This window comes from Colius striatus, chromosome 14 (genome assembly GCF_028858725.1).
Source record: "Colius striatus isolate bColStr4 chromosome 14, bColStr4.1.hap1, whole genome shotgun sequence".
NCBI lineage: Eukaryota > Metazoa > Chordata > Aves > Coliiformes > Coliidae > Colius > Colius striatus.
In genome coordinates, this window is record NC_084772.1 from 6705133 (window position 1) to 6731956 (window position 26824).

Here is a 26824-nt window from a genome sequence, read left to right on the forward strand (position 1 = left end):
GCAGTCACATTATCTATTCTTCAATAAAAGTTGAGTGCACATGGGGTGTGGTGTTAGCACAAAAAGAACCTTCAGATTGAAATAGACACCTTCATGTGACAAAATATCTTGAGTTAAATCAACAAGTAGTTTGCTGACAAAGTCCAATTTTAAAAAAGTAAGAGTAATGAAAAATTATGAGTTAGGAAAGAAAATTTAAGAAGTAGGTTCAAGTTTTACTCATCAAGCATTGAATTTTTTCAAAATCTAATGAGGCATTAGCTGACATTTTCAATCCTTCTCACCGTGTCTTCCCTTTAAGTGATAAGCAAAACACCAACAGACATATGTTTTCCAACATATTAATACATAAAATTGGAATTGTTTGAAAAAAACAGCCTATGTATTTCCCTGAGCTGAGAAGTATGGTCATTATCAATTGCTGCAAGGCACAAAATAAAGTAGTACCACATATTTTGGTCCTTAGAGCTTAGAAACAGCTATTTGGGACAGGAAAAGAAATTATTAAAAATATTCAAAAACTAAGGTGACAATCAATTAATGAGATAAAATTTATGTCTTTCCTGTTATGCTTCTCCCAAACTCCTTTGAACACAGACAGAAGAGTGCTGTGACATTCTGTAGTATGTTTCTTCCTATTTCATGCCACTCCTTATTTTTGCCCTCTTTTCCCTTCATGTCGAGATCATACAATTGATGTTATTCCCTGTCTATGTACACTAGAACTGAAGATAATCCTTGTCATGCTAAAAATAAAAAAATTCAAAAGCAATGAGGGGAAAAAAGAAAATCTTCAGTCTTTTGTATAATACTTGTTGGCCTACAAATTTTATACCTATCAGTACTTCACCACCACCAAATCTGCTTTCACCTCCTTCAGTATACTAAATGGACTTTCAAGACAAATTACCTGAGAAATAAGTATTTTTATATTATCTCCCAGGTAATCTTTACCTAAGACAAGCTATAACTTAATAAAACTTCTGATCCATTTTGCCCCAACATTATTGTCTGTGAAATACTAAAGGTCAACTCAGTATCTCAAATTTTTTTCTGACACTGTTATCAAATAATGCCATTAATTTTTTTACTCAACACCACTTTATTTTGAATATTGATTTCATCTCTGAGGCTCAAACTGTCACAGGACAAAAACCTATGCATTTCCAGCATATAATCTCACTTTAAACAGATTCTGCAAGAAAGACATCATTCTGTTACTAACATACACGTAAACAGGAAATAGTCTCTTACAAACAGTTCAAACTTCGTGTGCAATTTTTGTAAGTAGTTAGCTATGCTACTGTTACACCAGTGCAATCTATGAAATAATGGCAGAATAAATTACAAGACAGATATTCTTCAAGGGAATGACTCCATCACTTTAATTCTTTTTCCAGTATTTCCTTCAGAGGTATCACACAAGCAACTAGAGCCTATCAGCATACTGATCATTGTTCTCTTCAGATCCAACACTGCAAGAAATCAATTATTTCAGTTTCTACAATAGCAGAATTCAGGAAAAAAAAAAAAAAACAGTGATGTTTGAAACAAGCATTTAAAATGCTCTCACAGCATCAACTCCATTGATAAATAATCCTTCTCTTCAGCTATCTCTGCATTTTCCACACATTAGCCAAAGTAAGGATCAGGTCTACCTGCCAAGCTCAATTGATGAGTACTTAACAATCTTGCATCTACGGATTTCTGTACTGCATTGATGTACCATTACCAGAAAGGGACTCCAGCCCGTAGGATTTTCCAATTTTTAACTGGGAAAAAAAGCTGATAATTTAAGATTCTACCTATGAGACACAGACAGCAGAGAGTAACTGTCACAGTGTCAAAAGGAGTGTAAGTTTTAAGAGAGAGGTGAAAGAAAGACCTGTAAAAATAACAACACAAACAAACAAAAAAATGTAAAGAAATCTGACTGCTTACCTGTGAATCTTCTTCTTTCAATGGTCGCTGTGGAGTCTGCTTAGCATCAGACAACTCATCTGAAGATTCATTTTTTCTTTTCTGCTTCTTACCCAGGGTGATGATTAGCTTCCTGTTAGGAAAAAAACCCCAATATCTAAATGAATGTCATATACTAGTCCACTTCCAAAACTAAAAATAACACCACATCTACTAGAAACTCCCATATTCTTCTTAATGTAAAATTCAGGAAGAACCACTATCTGAAAAATATGTCTCAAAACAAAAAGTTATAGCTTAGCAGTATCCTCTACTGCTGTTAATGAGTTGCTCTGCAGGAAAGCAGTTAACCTTACTATTGTAACCTCTGTATCGGACATACTATCTATAAATTAGTTAGATGCAAACCCCAATATTTAAGCTGACAATTGTGAACTAAACAATGTTAGTATAAATACCAGATGCAGATGATAACAGTAAATGACTGATCATTGCAAAATATATCTTCTGTTATTTTTACTCTAAAACATTAGCTAGGGAAAACAACCTAAAATCAAAGTAACTGAATGTTAAAAATGAAGGAATGACATGATTTTTTTCTGTCCATAAAAAAGACAAACCATATTAAAAAATCCAGTGGTTTCACCCCTAAGAAATTTGAGAACCTCTCAGAATATGTTAAGAACAAACATTGTACTGAATATATTAGTTAAAATTCTAATGAAAAAGGCATCAATTATTTCTCTGTTCAGACTTAAAGGTTATGCTGTAAACCACAATACCAGTTCATCTGATTTGTTTTTAACTAAAGGGTGTCAAAATATTTATTGTTTCATATTTGAAATGTGACAAATGCTACTCTTTAATTATGTTTTCAGTGGCATAGTTGAAGAATGATGACAAACTATCCAATAAAGTCAAAGATAAAGAACTGCCCTAAAATATGTATTTTATATACTATCCTAACCATCAGACAGACAAATCAGGTAGCTGTTCCAAGTCTCTTCTGCCACTTTATGGAACAAATGAAACACAAGACTTTACAGTCTTTATACAGATAGTACAAGTAATCTTAAACCAAACTAGCATCAAATAGATTGGTCACCTGAAAAAACACTGATGAGAAGGTAGTGGTTGAAATGCTTAAATAGTTCATTTGCTTCTCTTTGCAAATGTACAAATAAGAAAACTATCACATATTTACTACATTCAAGTTAAGTCCACAAAGAAAATGAAAATCTTTAACTACCAAAAGTTATATTTCAAACTTCATAGCTTACAAAGGATTCTAGGTGTATTATAAGAAGCAACGAACATTTTCATCGGTTTTCAACATTTAACCACTAGCTACATTGAGTGGAAAGGTTAAAAAAAAGAGAAAGAAAACTTTTCCACTCCCCTATTTTTTATTTCTAGTACAAAGTGAATGGCATTGGCAAATGCATGTTGAAATTAAGCTGCAATAAGCATAATCACACATCTGCTTGTTCAAAAGTAAATTCTGGTCCTCAAATCCTTGCTTTTCATGAGGTGTTCTCAGTTTAATCATTACTTAGAAAACATGTTTCATAATTGCAGGAAATCATTTCAACTATGAACGCACTGCTTTTCCTACTGATTTCAAGAGTAGTTCGGCTTTTTTTTTCCCCTCACTTTTTCATCTCATAGAGAATCAAAGAATGGTAGGGATTGGAAGGGATCTTTAGAGATCATCTAGTCCAACCTCCCTGCAGGTCCACCTAGATCAAGTTGCAATCTCCCATCAGGATTCTCTTTTCCCCTTAAGGACTGTGGAATTCTCAGGTATTTGTCCCATGACTCTTTCTGGTGATACATTTGGATGTGCCACTCTTTCCATTTTTATCTCACTGTTTCATAGAACTTACATTAGCATTTGTCAGCTAGTATGTCAAACTAGCTAATGTATTCCAAAGTGATGCTGACAAACCACACAATGGCTGAACTTCTGATCTTGTTAAATGGAATTGTGGATGCTCATGTTTAATATGGTTTTAAAGGGAAACTTGATAAAGTTATGAGTGAGAATTTCTTTGAAGACCAGTAAATTAATTAAAAGGTATGTATCCCACCAGGTTCCTGGTTTGCATCTTTGAGGTTTGTGAAAATTTTAAGAGGTATCATGTATATTTTTCCTTGCTCCTAAATTCTTCCTGTTGTATCTGCTTCCAGACAGTGCTGGAGAGAGGATACTAGGCTACATGAAATCCCAGTCCCAACTAGCTATGCACTCTTCTAAACTTTGTCTATGTGTTATTAAGTGCAACAAGCTGTGCTGATCTGTACCTGTCCCTTGCTGATCTTTTCATTGAAAGAACTGGACATACAGCACACTCATTCCAGTGAATTCACATGATATGATTTGTCAATTATTATTTTTTGACCAATATATAAGATACAAATTCAACTCTTTGATTTGGAAGAATATATCTAATGCATGTATGGCACAGAGGCGACTGTGAACATGACACACATTTTGATTTTTATGTTAACAAGACCACTATCAATGAAGAAAAATGATAACGAAACGTCCTTTCATCAAGTAAGTGTTGAGATATAAGTCAAGCAGGAAGGGATCTCTAGAGGACATCTGGTCTCTACTCAAAGCCAATTGCAGAGTTCTCAGTTCAGTGATGTTCTATTTACCTTCAAGGCTGACAACTTCCTGGTCAACCTATTCCAAAGTTTGATCCTCTTTTGTGAAATGGTAAGATTAAAATGCTTCATAAATTCATGTGGCTATGTTAAGCAACTGTATCTGTGCAACTATAGTTCATCCTTCTTTCACACGCTACTAATATTTTAGGCTCAGGTTCCCTTTGGATTCAAAAGCACAGTATCAAGAAAAGCTATGTCTATTTTACTATGAGCTGTAGTGGTATTCATCAAACACCAGAAGATTTTTAGCAACTTTCTGGTTTACGATATGGTCTTATTTTGTGATTACATTTGCTCTAGCTGTATCTTCCCTTGTACATTCTTTCCTCTCCCTCTCTGTAGTTGTAGTCCATTCTTGTGCTCACTTTTTGCTCTGCCTCTGCAGCCCTACACCTAATATTCCATTTCATTGTCAGCTTTTGTCTTATCTTGATCTTGTATTCCCTGCCCCAGTACTAATTTCACAAATACGTCTGAAACGTTTTCTTAACATCTTCTCTACATGTTGCAGATCAGAATGTTTCCTCCTCTATACAGATATGGTGCCAATGAGAGGAATAGATGCACAGTTGCACTTCTTTCTGATCCCGTGCCGAGAACCACAATTCTCCTTGCTTTCAGGAGTTGCTGAACAACAGTATGGTGCCAAAGTCATGCATTTTTATTAGTAAAAATGCAATCTGCTTGTATTTTGGCCAAAAATTTCTAAAAAATCTGCTATGTGAAAACAATGATTTCCAGAAGCTTATAAACTGCATCAATTCTGTGAAAACTTTTCACTGAGAGAGCAAGTTCTCTTGCCAGTTTATACATTTCTGCATGAAAGCATAAAGATCCTTGGCTAACATGCCTTTTTCCACCCTGAAACAAACTGTTCTGAACAGAAATTATCTATTCTGTTTCTATGAAAAGGAAACAGCACACTGTAGACAGAGAATAAATAATATCACCAATTCCAATTTCACTTTCTCTTGTCTTGTTAAATGTATCTTATTATCTAACATCTAGAAATGCTTCACAATTAACAGTGTAGATGCCTTCAACGTAAGTTTCCTTCTTCAGTAACTACAAAGTAAAGGCATTTAAAAGCTTACATCAACGTTTAAATTAATCCATCTTATGAGCCATCACTACTTCTGATCCTTAGCATAAGACTCCTAATGTGATTTAAAGCCACAAAACTAAAAAAAATCTCCTTAATATTATTAGCAAGTCCACCAGAACCACTGTTTGAGTAGCACTGCAACTTCTTGGAAATTAAGAACTGGTACAAATCTGTTCCACTTCTCTTCTGTTTGATATCAAAGAATGTCATAGAGTTGTAAGCACTTTGTGAAAGCTATTCTTCATAATTTTGAAGGTGTTCAGTCTTCCAAATCATGAATACAAGGAAGAATTAAAAAGGAAAGAAAACCAGCAAATACTAAATATGTATAAAATAATACGTATTGCTGACCTCCAATGCATATCTTTACTACAGAATTAGTTTTCAATTTTCACAAAACAGAGAAACACTAAGTAATTATTAGTGTCCAGAGCCACTTCTCTAATATTTTAATATTGAAGCAAAGCATTTTTTATTTCACTAGCAACAGAACTCCTATGTTATCCATAGTATTAGTAATTCTTCATCACTAAAAATTCAGCTAAAAATACTGGAATTTGTGTGCCATTTCTAACCATGACAGCAGTAGCTCATAATCAAACAGAACAAAAAGATTCAGTGAGCATCTCTTCCCTTTAAGTACGGATGGACCTGTTAGCCAAGATTTGCCTGACTTACACAAAACACAAAAGACAACTCGCAACCCTTCTAAGAAATTCCCTTTCAGTTCTATGCATTTTAACTCAAATGACACAGAATCAGTTCAAGCAGCAAATTGCTTCCTTTCCACCCCCTCTCTATGTCTCAATTGCTGAGTTTACAAAGGTTTCCAACCATCTTAATAGTACCATATCAACAAACAATCATATAAAGATTTTCCATCAGGATCTTGACGCCTAAAAAATGCTGTCTTGTAAACACTTCATGAGACCTGCTTCAAGGCAACGAGGACATCTACTCCTTTGAGAAATGAACAGGATCACATAGGACAGATTCCTACATAATTCAAGAGTTAATTAAAACAAATAATCTGCCATTGTTATTTTAGCCCATTAAACAATATTTCTGATATTAAGAAACAGTTTTGAACTTAGGGACTACTACCCTCAATCAAATTGTGAACTGATTTCTTAGTATTTGGCAGATTTATTTATTTAAACTATGCAGTGATTTAAAAAAAAAAAAAAATCCTAAATGTAGTCTCTACTGATATTGTCGTTTACATCAGCAATGCAGAGCTACTGCTTTTCATCTGGGCCATGATATTTAATTTTATGTTTGAGTAGGTGGGAATACACCGAGAACTATAAAACTTAAATGCCAATCTTCTTTTTTGAACAGCAGAACGTTCGAAAATTAATAACTCTTCTGCCCTTCGTATCGAATGGCAAGAAGTAGACTTTTCAGTTTAAATATGCATCACCTTAAATGGAAGTAGAATTATAATCAGTTAGAAAAAGTATATAACACATTCTACAAAAAATATTAAGGGTTTAAATAGATTCCTAAACATCAATGCGTCTTTATAAATGGCCAAGTATGAAAAGTGCTTTTGCATTCCCCAACGAAATTTTAGAGTAAGTTAATTTTAAAGGAGTTGACTTGACCACTAATCAACAAATAGAGAAAATTGGTTACTCAGTTTGGTAATGCTAAATGTATTTATAACTGCACTGTTCTAATAACTTCCGTCAAATGCTTACAAGGGTCCTTGGCAATAATTTAGTCATTTATCTTCAAGATCGATTATTACACGGAAACTTTACTAGTTACTGAATCCAGTTCTAAACCATTTGGCTGAAATTAACGGGCATTATTTCTTTGATTTCAACAGGTGAGAGAACAAAAAACTTAAATTCCCAGCTTTAGAAAAAACCACAGTCTGCCTAGAAAGTAACTTCTAGCAACTTATAACTAGTAATGATCAATAGGAAAGAATCGTACTACATTTTTTTCCTGTACATGTCAATCTCTAAGAAATCACTAAGGAAACTGTAAACAGTTAACATGAAGCCCCTAAACATGTACCAATTATGTTTAATCAGCAAGCAAAGAAAGAAAAAAATAAAAATCATCCTGTCCTTTAAACACTCTAAATTAAGACACAGTAGTTAAAACTCAGCTTCATCCTCTATGATGGCTACTCAATTTCAGTAAAAGCTGTATCGTGTTACATCCAAAAGCACACTCATGGTGTGCTCACGGCTACCAGGTAATTTTACCAAGGTCTGCTCAACAATTTGTGTCCCAGCTCCATCTCTACCCAATCAAAGGTGCGGAGTCTATCATTTTCACATATGGACAAATCCTCCTCAAGAAGAATATAGGACATGTTACACAGACAGGACCATTATAAGATGCTAGCAAAGTTCATGATCACCATCTTTTAACAGTTTGCTGTTGAAGTGCTGGACTAGAAAAAGTATAATTGTGTTCATATTGTATAGTCTATGTTTCACACTAGCAAAGACGTGAAAGATCAGATTAAAAGCATTCTTCAAATACTTTCAAAAGATATCTTTGTTACTAGTTTCTGCTCTTTCAACTCTGTACTAGCCTTCAAATCAATTAGAAATCACCTGAAATATGCAACTGACTTCAGATCCTCTCAGACACAAATAGCTCCACCTCCTGTATCGGTCTGGCTCCCAGAACCTAAACTGAATCAGCATATTTAACAGCTATGGCAAGTTAAACGTGTTGGCTATAGAAAACATGAGAAAATATGAAAAGAAAGATATCCAACCCAGACGAACATATCATAGTTGAACTCCTAAAAGTGGACAGATGCACCCAAATTTTCCACTATAGTTTAAAAACAGGTATACTTAGCTTATTAATTTTTACTGTAGGTCTTTATTAGCTGTAAGGTTTCACCCATTTTATTGCTCCTAGAAGAACTACAGTTGAAAACAATTCTTTAAAAATTTTTTATATGTACCTTTTTAATGATGAGGGGACTTTCTATCACCTTTGGATTTTCTTTCCAACTTCAAAGCAAGCAATATCATGTGTACAACTTGACTTTTTAAACTTTTTCTCCTTATTGCATTTTTAAACAGATCTCAAAAATCCTCATTTTTAAAAGAAAAATAGAATTTATCCATGAACTGAAGCCCTCACTTCTTTGTCTTGCCCAATAAAGCACTTGTCTTCTAAAGATACCATTTTAGGATGGTAAAGTCTTCTCCCAAGATTCAGTCAGTTTGGTTTAAGATAAATGAACGTATCAACCCACATGTTTGAAACTTCAATCCTATTTTGACATAACAATAATTAATCTGAACACATCCTGGAAATTAAGAAATATTTTCTTAATAATCTAAGATGAAGAAACCTTTAGAAGCTAAACTCCTTATTAGTAACTGGACTTCATTTTGCTCTTCTCTAAATAAAAATAGTTTTATTAATGACACAATTTTTTTAACCACCTTTGAAGGGACAAGTATAGCATTCTGCAGTATATATTCTTCTTATACAATATCAATAATTATTCTTTATGATGCTTAAAAAAAAAAAAAAAACCAAAACCAAAATCAATGCCTTCTTGTAATTAATGCTCTTCCAAACTATGGCAGTAGTCTTTGCTAAACAGTTAATATTTTAGGTGTTTATATAAGTAACACAAAATAGTGCTAATACAATACAGCTGTTTGGATCAAAAAATGAAGTGTGAGGATGCGTCAAAGCACTTACTGCTATCTATCAAAACACATACAAACTCTGTAAAATCTTCAACATGTGGCTCTAGAACACTCTCTTGACTGCTTTTTAACAGGATCTGGCTGCTAAATCTTTGGGAATGTGTTCCACGTAGTTAAAGTAATACCTGGCATCACAATTAACTTAAGAAGGTTACTGAGACATTAGTTGATTAAACTGCAAAATAATGGGGAGGTAAAACTTGACAGCTCAATGCAAAATTGTAAAAAGTTGACCATAATTAAATGAGAGTCTCGCCAGCTTTAGTAATCAGGCACAAATACCATGGTTAAAAAAGCACTGCTTGAGAAAAGCCTATTTCTCAACTGTCTCATGAAAACTTGAAAACTGATCCTAGCTGATGTGCACAGTAAAGCACTTCCAGAGTATCAATTTAAAGCAACAGTTTATTTTACTTTTCTGATTAAAAACAGTAAATTTTCTGTTTTAGAGAGACCAAAAAAATGTCTGTTACAGGACATACGTAAATTCAGCAACATGGAAGTACACATCAAAAAACCCCACTTTAAACAAGATGGAGAAAATAAAGGAAGCACTATACCATGTGCTAAGGAGTATTCAGAGCAGCATTCCTAAGCCAACTCATAACCAGGAGAGAAAGAAATTAAGACCATGGAAATTCACATGAAGAACTAAGTTTAGAGCTGTAACTTTTATACTACAGGATAAGTTCTCAAGCAAGTTATTTACTTCAAATATGTAAGAATGCACCAATCTCCAGAAAAATAAAAAGGCAGAGAAGCAGGCTGATTAAAAGCACATTCATTCTGTTCCATATACATATGCATATGAGACATTTAAATATGGAGAGATATGGCAGTTAATATTTCTGTTACTGCAAAAAGAGCATGGACTTAAAAGATAAAAATCTGACTGTAGCTCAGACTTCCATTTCAAGTCCCAACTGACACATTTAACATTGGAAGCAGTGCTTTCCTCTGGAAGCACACAGGAGAGCCAGGGTAGCTTTAGTCAGAGGTCATGCCACCTATTGGACCCTTGGAGCGTCCTAACATTTAATGCCTTTTGAAAGCTCCTTAACTCACCCAAGATATCCACACAGACAAACCAAGCGGAGTCTGCAAAATCTTTAAGAGGGCAGATCAAATTGGTATGACTGAAAGTGCTCAGAATACAAATCTTCCAATATTCACTTTATTTTCAACACATGTATCTATAAGAATATTCACTTGGCTAACAAGTTCATTAAGCTTCAAGATTCTCCCTACGCAGTTCATCGTGCACACTGTTGAAGATACAAGCCAAAATTGATAAAGACAGCATTCATAATACCAGATAAATGTAATCTGGAGTTGAAAACGATTACAACACTAGATGAAAGATACTTTGTTCTTGCCTACGTTTCAAATTAAGTACAGAACATACTAGGATATAAATTTAAAATAATTCCTTTCAAAAGGATAGTCTCTTTGGTGATTTTATCTAAACAGAGAACAGAGCGTTCTTGTTTCAGAATGAGAGAGTCCACACATGGAGTTAATCAGGAAGAATTTTGTGTAGGCAGTGAAGGAGAACATTTTATTATCAGTAAGCAATTTTTGTTTTAAAGAAGGATTTACAGTCTGAAGAGAAATATGACATTTTAATTTACTTACCCAATTTTTGTTTTCTCTTTAATTTTGGATGAGGAGCCAGTTTTCGGTTTTTTGCTCTCCTTGTCCTTTGGTTTGGATTTAACTTTTCTACCCTTCTTTTCTTCTTTTCCTTCAGCTGAAACACTGGGGAAGTTTTCAGGACTCATTACTCGTGGAATGTTTCTTTCTCCTCTCTCTTTCGCTTTTGCGATTGCTTCAGATATTATGCGATTTGCCTTCTCTTGTTTACTTTCCAAGTCTGCTTTTTTCTTCTGCTTCTTTTCAGACATTGCTCTCACCTGGGTATTCTGCAGCTTAGTATATGATCCCGAACCATCAGTTTTCTTGGAGGAAGGAGGCTGTAGAAAGAGACAAAAAGCAAATAAAATTGCCTTAAGAACAGAAACACTTATTGAAAGAAAAGGTGCGTATGCTTTTCATCTGGATGTGCATTAGAAAAAAAAAAAACTGCCAGGGACTCAAGCAAACACAAAAAAGAAGGAATTATGTTAATACCACAGAATGGCGTGGGTTTCAGAATAATTACATCGACTGTGGCTTTTAAACAATCAATTCACATAGTAAAAATCAGTGGAAAATATCTCTCTCAAATTCTCTCAGCCTTTTTTCCACCTCTGTAGTTGGAGACATGGATGCTTAACCTTTACAGCATTTCCATACATTTGACACACACGTCCAGAACCTCCAATAAACATTATTCTGACAAAATCTGAGAAAAACAAAGAACTCCCAAAGGTAACAGCATCAGTACTTTGCCTTTGGTAAGATACCGGGAACACGGTCACCTTAAAGCAGACGAAAGACCTACAAGACTAAGTCACATCTAAACAGAACAGATGCTAGAACAAAATCAACATCAAAAACCAGACAAAAGATAAAACCAAAACTAAAATTACAAAGCTTTATACTCACAATAAGATCTGAAAGCAATGTCTCCTATACTTCAATTAACAAAAGGTCAGTGCCTTAGAATATGCAACTTGGTTTTATTTTCAGGTTTTTAATCACCGTTTCATCGAGGCAGAATTGTTTACATGGCGAATGCAATATTCAGATTGTCAGCCTCTCTTTAAACAGCCTAGAAGACATGTTTTCTTTTTCCTCCCCTCCCCCCTTCCCCTTTGAGGAATGGAAAGAATTTCCTATTCAAACAGACAAAAAACCCAGCAGATAACAGTTATGTTATGTTCTCACCCGTAAATGCGCCTCTGCCTACAGCCTGAAGAAAAGCCATCAGGAATTCCCAAACACATTTTCTGGCCAAATCCAGTGCACTTCACTGGATACATTTTCTATACGTGCCTCATCAGAGGCTTAACGGCAACGCTGTAGCAGCAGGAGGGAAGCAGGGTTTGGGATCACTCTCTAAAATGCCACCTCAAGGCCTACAGGCTATAACAAATAACCGAGACCCGAGAACACAGCAACAAGCTCAAGATGGCGATGCAGCACGGCTCCCGCAGCAGCAGCCAGTAATAAGGAAGGTTATTCAATCCCATTAGCCTTTTAGCCCAAAGAACCCCTCCTCCTCCCACTCATTCAGGCTTTCACTTACCCTTCCTCTTGGCCTCTTCACTGAAGACATTTTTGGCGTCAGACAAAGGCTTGCCCTCTGCTTTTTCAGCACCCCAGGCAGTGCTCAAGAGAAAAGCATTGAAAGAAGATTGCTAAATGGCCTATTTAGCGAGCTGCAGCCAAGATATGCACAACCCTCCACAAACACACATTGTGATTTATCAACATATTCCTCCCTTGGCAAGCAGGCATCCACTGATCCTCTAGCTCAGGTAGGGCCAGGGCCGCCTGCCTCCCCTCCCGAGCGAGCTTGCAACAACAGCTGTAAGCAGATAGCCAGATTCCAACAAAGCACAGAAAGAAATGAATGCACAAAGCATCAAAATGCATCAGCATGAATATTAGAGATGTCGTTAAAAATACTGACTCCTTCTGCGGAAGTAGGCCAGCAGATGGTGCTACCGTTATTATTCCATTAGGCTCCGCAGTTTAACCCCCGACGGGCTGCTCTTCCTTCCAGCTGGTACCGGCATTAACTCCTCCTCTGCCACCTCCCGCTGTACTGCCGCCGACCTCCTTGAGCTTGGATGGGAGATCGTGAGAACCTCGCGCTTCTCTGTCTCAGGCCTCACCCAGGTCTCTCATCTAAACGGGGTCGGGGGATAGCACTGGAGACCGAGACTAAAATCCCAGTCTGTGGTCTCAAACCTATTTTGCCTCGCAATATAATGGGATTGTTTTGTTTGTTCGGTTGTTTTTTTACACTGAATTCATTACGACCAGATAACAACAATGACTGTATAAGCATTTGCTTACAGGCTTCTCTGCTTCCTATGGAAAATGGCAGAGCTCCTTGGCTCCGTTTCATCTCTCTGCCCCCCTGCCTAGCCCTATGGGACACTTTGCAGTGAAGACCTTGACTGCACGGGACACGGCTGTCTGGTAAACTCATCTTCCTTCCAGCTGTCAGCTCATCAAATAAAACCAAAACAAAGGTATGATCGAGGGGGTTTTTTTTAAACAAGCAGCTTTTGACAGTAAAGTTCCATCCTAGCAATATCCTTTATTCTCAGAAGTCCGTTAAAAGAATGAAGAAAGATCAGGATTTCATTTCTGTTTTGCTTAACATGTATACTTTTATTTTGTCATACATACATGTTTTTCCATAGAGCTGGTTAAGATCAGGACCTACACTTCATCAGAATCTCACTTGTATTAAAGATTATTTTAAAAATGAATTTATTGTCCATTGGAAACAATAGGAGTACCCATACATTAAATGGTTATTTTCTTAACAATACCTATTAGATATTTATGTAATTATGCAGCTTAATCATAAGGACCGTTATTAATGATTTAATTTAACAATTTATTAATCTATATTTCACAGAATCACAGAATATTTAATAATTTTCATTCTCCTTTTGAGAACTCTAGCCAAGATGCTTCTATATTACAGTTGCAGCATCTATAAAAAATTGCTGTCATTTATCTTTTAGGGTTATTACTTACTTAGTCAAAATGCTAAATCATGTACTATTTGGCATTTTGAGATGAGCTAAACAAAAAAATACTCCTAATGAACTTCTGGTATTATTTCAGCTCTAAGCCAAATGCTACTAAAAGCCAATACAGTTAGAGTATTTTTAAAAGCAATCAGTACCTTCTTGAACATTCCTGGACCAAAAAAAAAAAAAACAATGCCTAATAACTAACTGGGCGACATAGAAATGGTGGCTTTTACATAGTTATTTTGCAATAATCTTGCTAGAAATTGTCAGTTTCTCACAGTGTCTCAGAGCTCAAAGCTGCCTCCCAAGTCATTCATCAGCAACTTCTACTACTTTCTTAAAATTGTGAGTATGCTAGACAAGGCAAGACTGTGTTTTAATTTCAGGTTGACCTTCACTTCTTGCTCTGTGCTATTGTTTCTGTTTATGTCTCCTAAGATATTTATTAGAAATCTGAGAACTTTTTAAATTTTTCTATGACATTTCTAACCATATGGAAATGACATCCGTAAAGATGCAGGAAGGCATGTGCCAGCCATTCTAAGCTAAATAAAGCTGTAATGAAACCTTTAGCACTGAACTCACCATTGTCACAAAAATAAAAACTGGAAAACAGCACAAATGTTTCAATAGTAGAAGAACCAGAAACATGCTTGCACTAGAGGACAATATCTGTGTGTACTTAACCAACGCAACAAAAATAATCCAATTCAGCTGAAGTCTTTTATTCTGATTATCATTTCATGCTTCTGAAAAATGTGTGGCTATAAAATACTTTAAGAGTTATAAATCAGTGTGCACACTGAAAACAATTTCAAAAGCTAAGGAGCATCTTCACCAAAAAGGACAAAGTCTTTTGCCAAGCAAAAAATACTCCTCTCCCTTACTGAGACTGAAAGTAGATCAAACATCCTAAAGGAGCATATTCTTCCCCTCAGAGGCTTACAAACCTATTGCACCTATCAGCATTAAGAAATTCTGAACTGACAAACAGATAGGAGAAGGTGGAAAGTCCTGAGGCAGCCATGTATTTAAAAACCAAACATTTTATTTGGAAAAACACATTTTTACTTCTCGTGGTTGCAAAGATAATCATCCAAATAGAACTGAACATAAACTAATGGAATAGGCTTGAGTCTGCACAGAGAGAGCTCCAGGGTACCTGCTGCTGCTAACAGCTTTGCCAAGCAGCAGCCGAGTGCAACGAACAAGCCTCCTGTCAGCTCCCTGCTGCTCTCTGCTATCCTGTGGGCAGCAAGGAAATTGGCAGGAATCATGTCAAATCCACGTTACTACTGCTGGCTGCAAAAGCCATTAAGAGCAGCAGGTATAGGCCATACTGCTGTTCAGATAGAAGAGCTAGCCCTAAAAATACTAAGGGTGGATAAGACAACAGCTGTAGACTTCCCCACATATGCCCCAATTCACAGCAGGCAGGGGAGCATCTTCTCAGTAGTATTCAAAAGAATTTGACATGCTGTCTAGCAAGAGTAGAAGGTACACTACACATGTCTGAATGACATCTTAATTAAACAACTGTAAAAGCAATCCACTTACCAGACAATATCAAGAGACAGACTCATGACAGCAGTAGTTGCAGTAGTGAGCAATACTCTGCGAGCAGGCTTTTCATAGAAAGGCACTGCTCCAACATTTTGTTGTGGGTTGTATAGGACATGCATTGGAAGACCTTCAGTAGTGTAACTACTTCCTGCAGCACAGGTAAATCACTGTCTTCAATGCTTTGGGATTTTCCCTTCTCAAAGGCCTAAATCCATTTTATTTTGCAACACAACAACTAAGAGTTTCTTCACATACTCGGCATGCCATTACAAAGGAAGCCCTAAGAAGAAGGTAAGCTTAACACAGAAAAAACTTCTTTCTCCTAGAAAGCCATCTCAAATCCTTTTCTGAAAGTAAAATCTTCCTTCTCCTGTAAGAATGCCTTTCTTACAGTAGTTCTGACCATCCATGATAGAGTATTACTCTCAATTATGTGTGTGCACAGAATCTTTAGGACTAAATATCTCTCCCGAGTTGCATCTCTTCTTGATATACTCTAAGCATTGGTAATGCCTTTCCCTGGAATTTTAATGAGTCACAAATTTGTGATTTAATTACATAAAGCACTTCTTGAATTATTTTCACTCACCAAAACACTAGAAAGCTATGGTTTCCGCTCTCAATGCCTTGAATCATTATTTTAGTCCTATTGGTAGTAGTACACACCTGCAGGTAGATGCACATATAGAGTACTGTATGCCTTGACAGCATAAATTCTTGCTAGTATACCAGGACCATAGGAAAATCAAGATGACCTTGACATCAACCGCACTGAAAGCAGCTAAAATTAGCTACCTGGAAACCTGATCTTCATGCATTACCACATCATCTTTGTCCATGTTTATTACTAAACAAGGAATCCCTTTGTGTATGTCAACTCACCAAAATAGTATCAATATCACAACTGTAACACAAATGAATGGCATAACTAATGATAAACAGTACTTTGGCTTTTTTGTCCAAATTAGGTTCTCATCTTTTCACATTATAATCGCATCAAAATTTGAAAACTGCAGTTGCTTTTAAGCTGCTACAAGGGGGAAAAGCCTCAAAGGAATATCCACTCATCATTTGAATTATTCAACTGTATTTAGGAATGCAACTTGGAAAAAATGTATTAACTGGGTGACTTCTAAATGCCACTCTAGTACTCTGAAATTTTTTCCTCTAGAATAGTCTGCATAACTAACCTTGTGGGTTTTTTTAATGGCGATTTTGTAATCAAGATGATATTAAAAAAATTAGTTCACTACCTTGACAACCTGAAGAAAATTCCTTACAATATGAATGTGTGTTACCCTACATGCATGCAGAGAGGAGTCTCCTTTGCTGAAGAGCAATCCTAGGAAAGAAGTGGCTTTCTTCAGATGATATACTGAAATATTATTTCTGTGGTTAGCTGAGCTACTTCTGCATATCTCCTGGGGAAAAAAAAAATCACCTGAACATGAAACAGGGTTTCTTTTCTTCATGGAAGTGCCTTTCAGAGTTTCTATTTAATTCTTTGTTATACTCTTGTTCAACAGTTGCCCCACACCATCTGTTGGGATTGCACTAAGCCAAGAGCACTGGCAAATGAAGATCCATGGCATTCTATTATTACTCCATTCTCTTTGGCACATCTATGGAACTACTAAGAGAGCCAATGAAACCATCAAAATTGTGGTTCTTCCAGTAAGCTCATAATACTCTCCCTTCTTACTTATTATCATCACTAATGAATGTCTCAATGTTTAAGAAATATAGATTCTCAAGACATACATACGTAAAATCAAAGCCAAATTAAAATAGACATGTTACAAATAGATTAAAAAATGGAAAAATATACCGGAGGGGAAAACATGCCTTTTCCATCTTCCACATTTGTTATCTGTAATGTTAATAAATGAATGGCTAACAACTACAGCAATGTGGCTGGCAACAGTTTTTATTTCTACAATAGTAACTTCAGAATGTAAATTTGGTTACCGCGATTTGTACTTCACAAGGCATTTAACACCAAGCTTATGACTACATTTTAATGATTTCATTTCTACAGATATTTAACATAGAAGTCAGCAACTTTAAGCAACCATGTCTCTAGGCTGAAACAAGCACCTGTTTTGCACGTCACATACATTCTACTTAGGATGTTGCTTCTCATCTAAATGCTACAGAACCTAGTAATAGCACCACTCATTATGTTTCACCACTTACCACAGTTGTGGTTAGTAGCAGCTTTTAAACTAGTACATCTCTGAGTTACCACATCATTCACTGGGAGAAAATCAAGGCACTATCCAATGTAACCAGATCCTGATAAGCTTCCACTTGGAAGATATTGTTTAAAGACAGTTTTTGGGAACTCAGTGCCAAATACAGTTAGATTATTTTTCTGAATATTTAGCAGTGGTATAAAAACTGTGTGCAGTTTTCACTTCAGTTCTTAGAGGAGGTATCATGTAACTGAGCATATTAAATAGTGAGGAAATGAAAGAAATTGAGAACTTCATCCTGCTTGCTCTGCCAAGCTATTGCACAGGATGTGTGTCAGTGCTCAGTGTCTTGGTGTTCTATGCCCATCATGCACCCATTTCTCTGTGGTTCTAGTCAGTAATGGTGAATTATATGCCATTAGAAAATGGCATATAATCCCAATAAAATTCACTGTCCCAGAAAAATTTCTCAGGTGCTATTTTTCACATGAAGAATTAGGAACAATAAATGTTTGTATTGATTTAAGCCAGGTGTAGTGCCTATCTTTTCTTCCATGGGGCAGGGTTCCCACCATACTTAATATGAAAAAACTGTGGGCTCTGATATATGAAAAATAATTCATTATGATATTCAAGTCAACAGATGCTGTGGATGCACAATAGATTTTAATTACTAGGCTCAGGCCAACTTCAGTCATGTCATATCTCTACCTGTACAGATTTTCTAAAGCCTTTAATGCTCATCCTAAAAGTCAAAATGTTTCAGCAGAAAAATTCCACTGCTCTTTCTTTCTTTCTTGCACTCTTGGGCGACCTCACTTTACAATTTTCACAGTTATTTGACTCTTTAAAAAACAAAGCTGACTAAACTTGATACTCTATAAAAGGAAAGTCAGGTTTCCATTCACGGTTTGCATCAAGTCCTGTGCAACCATCTGAAAATAAATTTGAAGACACTTTGCCAAATACTCATGGACAAGAAAAATAACACAGATCTTTCTGGTGTAAGAAGACTAGACATTAGAGTTCAAATCCCCAGAAAAAAAACCCTACATAGTGATCTACTGAAATCTCAAATCACCAAAGACACTCTTACAAGTTAGAGGTAAGAGCTAGCTTCTTCTGGAACACACCTGTTTTACAATACGAAAACTTTATTTAACTGATAAAGCCAAATAGCTTCTATAACCATGGGGAGTGGAATGCTGCAAAGCAGAAGAAAACAGCTTTCCTCAACTTTTTTTAAATGACGTCTTACATTTCAGAAAAATACAATATAACTGAAACTGCATTAGTTTCTAGTCTTTTGTGACTGAACAAGTGTCAGTTAAAAGTAAACTCTCACACCACAAAGTGATGATTCAAGAATCTGTTGAATAACAATATTGGAGAAAACTCAGAATAAGCTGCAAACTTTGTTATTTTCTGTATGAAGCCTTGCATTCCCTCACAAGATTAATTTTTTTTTTCATTATATCTTAAATCCAAAGTAGAGGGAATCCCCGAAGAGATATTAAACGTAAATATAAAGTGCAGTGAGGGGTGATAAAAACATTTTTTACTGTACATAGAAATTTGAATTTTTCTTTGGATCAAACTACTGAAATGTATCTTTCTTTGAATGCCTCTCCGACTTCAAAAAGGAAGAAAATGTTTAATAGACTCATGTTCTCCCTTCAAAAAATCCCACCAAAACAACAATAAGAATATACTTTGGTTCCTAACTTTAAGATTGATAAAGTGAAAACAAAACCACATCACACAATGGAAGCAAACAACAGGAAACCCTAAATGACTTCTGGCTGGACTAAGTTTGGATTTTGTTCTCTCTTTAGCCAAGGTAAGTCATTTTTTCAGACATTTTCCTGGGCTTGTTTTTTGATGCTTTGGAAACAAGAGAACCAATATACAAATATTTATTATAAAATGGCATACATTATAATTCCTACATACATGGAAATGTCATTATTTTATCAGAAATTCAATATTCCATCTTTAGAGTTTGCAAACATCAAGTATCTTGAATGTAAAACACATAGCAACAAAATGTACCAAGTATAAGCTTACTGTGGGCAAGATTTTCTAGTCTTCCTGCTATTTATCTCCTGATTTTTTAAAAAGCGGATGGAGCAGCAATAGGAACAAAGAGAGCAGACAAATGCCAATATCAGTATTGCAAATCACATCATTGCTCTTCAGTTGTCTACAGAGCTCTGAATGGTAAAGTAGCAAAAAACAGTTCTGCAGACACCAGTGGACTTTTTTCTAATGGTCCTCCATCTAATTCATCCCTATGCCAACTAAAACCCATGCCAGTCTAGAAAATGCCACACATTTTCAAACGTTTGAAACACACAAGACATCTTCATACAGTTATCATTTTCAAGATTGACTTATTATATGACATGGAGCAAAGTTTGTTCAATACAACTTCAAATCTCACTGGCTGTCTCAAGGAAACACATTAACAGCATCTTCTCCTGACCGGCCTCTTTCCCAAGTTGCTTGCTCTAAAACAAAACAGTAAGATATACTAAAGGCATCCCCCATCTCCAAGTGACACCACAGTCTTCCTTCATAGAGCAAGGAAAACTTCTGTCCCTTATTATCAAGCCAGTCTTTGATCATACATTCTTTGACTAAAGCCTTACAAGAAAGACTTTGCTTTAAAATATTGAGCTAGGTTGCTTTTTTTACAGTTATACCCGCACATTAAATTACCAGTGACAGCAGTTCAATTTTTATGCAGCTTTAGAAAAAAAAAAGACAAACCAAGGCTAGACAACCATGCCATACAAGTTGGTGCATTTCCATTCACAAATCCTAACTTATTGATCAAATTTAGTCAAGTCAGAAGAACAGAATTCTCAGAGATGTCCCTACCACTTACATAAAGCAGAGAGGTAGAGAAGAGTTATTTTACTGAGTGAAATGAAACATGAGCTCAATCCTTCTTGGACTTTGGAGAATCCACATAAGACATTACAACTCTACTAACTACAAGCTGCAAAATCCAGTCCTTTGACACTGCGTAATCTTTTCCTTATTTTATCCCTACTTCCACATAGATTCTCATCTGACAAAAGAAAACCTGAACAAAGGTTATGCCAAAGCAACTAAACAGGTTTTCCTGTAACTTCCCTCTTCTTCCCACTTCCCTGAAGGCAAGCAAATGAACCAAAACCAACTGTGGAAATGCTTTAAGGACCCATATTTCTTCAGATGATATTTTGACTAAGTGGCTAAAATATCAGTCTTTTACACCTCTTGTTTTAAATTCAAGCTTAGTAGCATCTAACATTGCTGCCTTCTTTTTTTTAAATGCACGTTTACTGACAGGTCTCTTGCGGCAAATTAGTACATTACAGAGATTGAGAAATGAATAGATAAATACTTTTTAAAAGGGCAAAGGTTGTGGACTGTGCTTCTCCATTTATGACAATACCAAAACTGTTCTTCCTCTATTGAAATATTAAGTATAATATCATTCTCTAGTGTTGAAATTACAATTGAAAGGGAACATTTCACATATAAACTGAAATATATTAATTTTGAAGTTCTGAGGAAACTGTCTATTCCAGAAATGAAGGATTTATCACTCTTCCCTCTTTCAACAAGTTTAATATAAGAAATTTAAAACTTAGGATAATATATCCTGAAAAGATTCCACTTGATGTATTACCATTCTGATTGCTCAAGTCTGTTTCAAATCTCTATGCATAAACAAAAACAAAACATGACTGCTGTAACAGTTTATATTTCCAACCATCAATTTCAGTAACTACTGCTTACTGTCTATATTTTGCTTCCTTTTGATATTCTAAAGCTCCCATTCCAAGAGCAAGAAAAAAATCACAAGTTTGCTAGTCTGAAGTCAGTAAGACAACTCACACATTCAAGGTTTAAATGCAAAAACAAATCTTGCAATAAGATGGTCTAACTACTGAAATCTAATCTCTTCTACTGACACAAAGGAAGTTAGTCTCTAACAGCAAAGATTCTTTCATAAATTGTCTGTCTGCAAAAGAACAAGATCTGTAACAATACAGCAGCTTACTTTAGGGCCTTATGAGTCACAAAAGGAAGTTCTGCATTACCACTTTTCCCAAACTGCAACCATGATCAAAGAGCCAAATAAAATCCAAGCTTGCCTTTGCTTGGAAATATAAACCATTGGAATTCTGGAATCAGAGTGCTCAGAATTATAAATACAAATCTGTAACCAGAAAAGGAAAACAAAAGGAAATGAAATATACTCTATCCATAAAATAAGGCAAAAGAAAGAAATGTTGCACACTGTGTATCAAGCTTTTCACTGCAACTTTTATTGCAGTTTTCTTAAAATGTATATTTTTTTACAGCTCAGATTCACACTAATCCACTGCAACTCTGTTGCTAACTTCAGCTTAGTACACAAATACCATCAAGCGAAACTGAATCAAGCAGATGCAGACTAGCAGTTCAATAATGTCACTTTAAGGCATATCAGTTACAAAAGCAACACACCCAGCATGTATATATAACAAATGCCAATACTGACTCAAAATGTCCAAGTGATAATGCCATCCAGATAGTAATAATACCTATGTCAATGACCTGATGGTAAAATAAATACAAAATGCAATGTAGGCTGTGAAATAAATACTGTGAAAACTAAAGACATAATTATGTTTGACCATTATAGTGATATGGAGTTGAAGATATACCATATCTATCATTTGCATGTATAAAATTATTTCAAATTTAAAATTGGAAAGAGGGAAGGAGGTAAAGAGAAATGCATAAACTCTATAAAAATAATTGATTAGTCAAGTCACTTTTTCCTACCACACCAGAAAATCTTTCACACTCAGGAAAACGTAAAAACTAGTGGAAGCACACACATAGCTTTTTCATCTGACACTGCAAACTCAGGTTTGAACTCTCTGGGAAATATCAAGATAGACGGCAATCTTTTCAACACTATTGATAAGATACAGATGAAGAGTCTAAATAAAGTTTTTGTTTTAGAAGCTGCATAAAGCTTTAAATTATACACAGCCGATGTTGACTACAATCCAAGGAAAAATGAACATTTAAATAATCTATACATGCCATGCAAACTAGAGGGCATGAAGTTGGATGTTTTGAGATCGCTTTTATCTAAACTTTTCACTGCACACCCAACAATTTAAACAACATACAGGCAGCATTTCAGACTTAGTTTGTTCATAAAGTTTCATATTACTTTGATAGTACTCAAGTGTAGCTGAAGTTTTCAAGCACTCCTAAATCAAAAAACTCACCCAAATTACCTCCAAAAAGCACAACATGCAAGATCTTTTTATCCACCTTAATCAAAACGTCTAACATCAGCTTCAGCATGTCTATCCCAAGCACACTAATCAACCAGCAATGCATACACTTCTTAAATAGCAACTGAAAGGCAATGAGATCTTAGTGGTACCTGGTTCTTGTCAAAATTTGCTTTCAGTTTAAGTATTCCTCCTATACCTCTCATGGGAGTGACCTTGTAAGAAAACATTTTTATAACTAAAACCAAAACCCCGTTCATCTTTATGATGTTTACTACTGTCAGTATTTCCTTACACTCTCACCCTCAAAACCTCTCCACTTGTGTTTTTTGTCCCAGAGTCAGAAGACATTACAGTTGTGAAGGGCTGTAAAGCTGCAGAACCATCCAGTCTATTTTTCGTATTCTTCTGCTACTTAAAGCTTTGAATCATTTAACCTCCTGAAATAATGAAAGCATAGGGCAAGTAGGCAAGAACTATGCAGAACTAGCATGAACCTGCCCACCTTTTGTCTGAACATCTCACTTTTGCAATTACCCACAGAAAGAGAAGCTGGGCTAGGTCAGAGAAACAACCACAGACTAATCAAAACACAGAGACTGATTCTCTTCCACAACATGTTTTAACAGCATTCTGCTAAAATTAAAAAAAAAAAAAAAATCTACACAGATTTGTAGCACGTTCAGTGCAGTGGTAAAATAAAATTCACTCAGAATTTAAGTGAACCAGCTTATTCAGAGTATGAAAACTCCTGTAACAACATATTGCAATTGATCATTGTCTTGGTAAGTACCTGGAAATGATTCTATAATATTGGCAGCCTCCTATATTGTTTTATTTTGCATCATTAGTAAATTATGGATCACAAACTATCTATGAACCAAAAGAGATTTAATATCCAGAAAGGCTAGCATATAAGATATCTGGTTACAACAATTCATCAGAAAGAGTTAAGTTCAAAAGTTTACTCCATCTCTGATTGTGTCTTTTTTTGTAGTATTCCTCCATATCTAACATACATTAAAACACACTGACAGAAATTGGGACAAATTAATTTATTTTTAACATTGAGAGCTAGGAAGGTTACTAATATAATTAAAACTAGTACTGACTGCACAGAAAATTTCCTTTTAAATCAAAGGGGAGCATACTTCTTCCACTTCAAACCAACTTACATATTTTTTCATTTCAGCTTCAAGAGCCACTTAAATAACCGTTTATCCCAGAATATCTAAGACAAAAAGAGTACTTTAGCATACATGCAAGCCTGTGAAACCACTCCCATTCAATCTAGTTTTCTCAATGAAACATTCCTTATCAAAATCCTTCCCCCAAATAGAGAAGAAAACTGGATGCCTACAGAACAGAAATTTATCCAAAAGAAGTGACAGTTTGAAAACAGAGGTCACAAGCCAGAGGATACTACTGATACCAGGAGTATTCTGTTTCAGGAAAAAAATCCAAAGTAAAAGCCCCTAACCATTTCTTACCAGAACTGTCCTAAAAATTTCAGGAGAAAGAACATAGCATCCAAGAAATTCACAGGGACAACTACAAAACCAAGCCAAACCAGAAGGGATCATTACCTTTTCACAGAATCATTATAGTTGTACAAGACCTTTAAGATTATCAAGTCCAATCACTAACCTCACACTGCCCATCACTAAACTAAACTAGTCCCTCAGCATCTCTATGCTCTTATGAATCTCAAAATCTCCTCAGGGATGGTGACTTCACCACCTCCCTGGGCAGCCCATTCAAAATGCTTAACAATCCCACTGGTGAAAAATGTCTTCCTAATGTCCCATCCAAACCTCCTCTCTCCTATCGTTCATTACTAGAGAGAAGAGATGGACACCCTTCATCTCACTATAACTGTCCTTCAGGTAGTTGTAGAGACTGATCATTATATCCTCTTAGCCTCCTCTTTTCTAGGCTGAACATCTCCATCTCCCTCAGCTGCTCCTCATAATACCTATTCTCTAGACTCTTCACCAGCTTCATTGCCCGTCTCTGGACATGCTCCAGGACCTCAACGTCCTTCTTGTAGTGAGGGCCCAGAACCGAACATATTATTCAAGATGCGGCCTCACCAGTGCTGAGTACATGAGGACAAAATGATTGGTAGAGATCAAATAGAAAAAGTTGCAAGACAGGTCTGTAGAAACTTAACTATAATTTTTTGTCTCAATTGAGTCTGGCAATTAGCAGAAGAGGTGAAACTAGACCCAGTGTGAAGCTCAAGACAACAGAAATTCTTATAATCTTTAATGGAGCTGAAGTCAACAGAAACTACTATCAACATACAGCAAAATGACATCCTGGTTAGAGATTGCAGTATGCTGCCAAGCACATCCACAAGCACAGCAAGAAGTACAAGCACCTTCATATTTGTTCTCAACAAGCAAGACTGGATCATTATTTCTGAGAACCTCCTGAAATCAGTCAAAGCCTACAGACTTTTGCAACTGAACTGTATTAATCCAAAAAGCACAACAGTCAGGCACCATAAAACATGCCTCTTGTGAAGTATCTGGAGCTGATCAAATTTCATAATACCACATGATTGCAGGTCAAAGAATCCTCTAGAGGATGATATAAATAGGAGCTATAACATAGACACATCAAAATTTATTTGCCTACTCTTTTTCAAAAACTAAACTCATAGACATATGCTTGATTTTGTCACTCAAATGTTACTTACACTAATTTACCTGCCTTCCCTGTGACACCTTGTATTCTGTCAACAGAAACCAAAGATTTACATATCAGGCTGAGCAGTACCTGGGTCTCATAAGCAGCTGTTACAAAGATGCAGCAAAGAAGAAAAGACAACTCAAATGAACTGCATCTTCTAGCACTGTATCTTATCTTTCTGAACTATAAAAAAGGTACTGTAAATCACAGCACGTTGCAAGCCACAAGCAGCACAATAACAATGTTTTTCTAGTAAATTTATTTAAAATACTATTAAAGAACTCTCCTTCTATGCGTGGTACTCAGTAAAAAAGATGGTACAGTGCAACAATTGTTTTTAATATTACTCTTAGTTTAAAATAAATATTCTTAAAATAACCTATTCTGAAATAGTTTCAAACTATAAGAAAAGAAACAAATTGCTCAGAACTAAAATATTTGCAACACCTTCTTTAACGCTAAGGCCAACCTCTCTTTTCTTTCCAATGCAAATTAAAACTAAATTGTGAAGTCATGAATATCTCTTAAAAGAGGCCTTTCTATCAATCTATGAAACTAGTTGTGTTTTGTAATTCAATATGCTACTGAAGAGCATTATGAGCACATACACGATATGCTACTAACATTGAAATTACTGTCAAATGCAGCCTAGCTCCTGAAAAGGCTGTACTATGTAAAAGACAGGAACAATTTCATAAGATATAAATTAAAATGCTTGCCTTCACAGTAAGATATCAAGAAAGCAAAAGTAAGTGCAAATAGAAGCCAAATAACCTACACAAAAAAACCCTGCCACATTTGTGAAAGAAAAAAGTCTCTACTACCAATTACACAGCTTTCAAAATGTAAGACTCGTCAATGCCTCTAGCCTAAAGCTGCATTGCTGGATTCATTTATCAAACTTACTCAAATCAACGTAAGAATTCCCAGGCTCATCATCCTAGAAATCCACTCCCTTCTACCTGTTAGTCTTAAGAGTTTCCAAATTCAATCCACTCAACACCTGAAA

At 35.7% G+C, this 26824-nt stretch overlaps 1 protein-coding gene across 11 annotated transcripts in view; it reads right to left on the minus strand.

Annotated features, from left to right (window-relative positions):
* Positions 1–26824, minus strand: part of CHD9 (chromodomain helicase DNA binding protein 9) — an 89260-nt gene that overhangs the window by 38570 nt on the left and 23866 nt on the right. For 8 of the 11 annotated variants that reach the window (XM_062007796.1, XM_062007792.1, XM_062007798.1 and 5 more), the window contains 2 exons: positions 11041–11378; positions 1942–2053 (listed from right to left, as the gene is read on the minus strand). In XM_062007796.1, coding sequence (XP_061863780.1) covers positions 1942–2053; positions 11041–11378 — 450 coding nt within the window. Of the gene's footprint in view, positions 1–1941; positions 2054–11040; positions 11379–12234; positions 12304–12595; positions 12658–12982; positions 13005–26824 lie in introns of those variants that run through there. The other 3 variants (XM_062007802.1, XM_062007799.1, XM_062007800.1) reach the window with 3 other exon arrangements.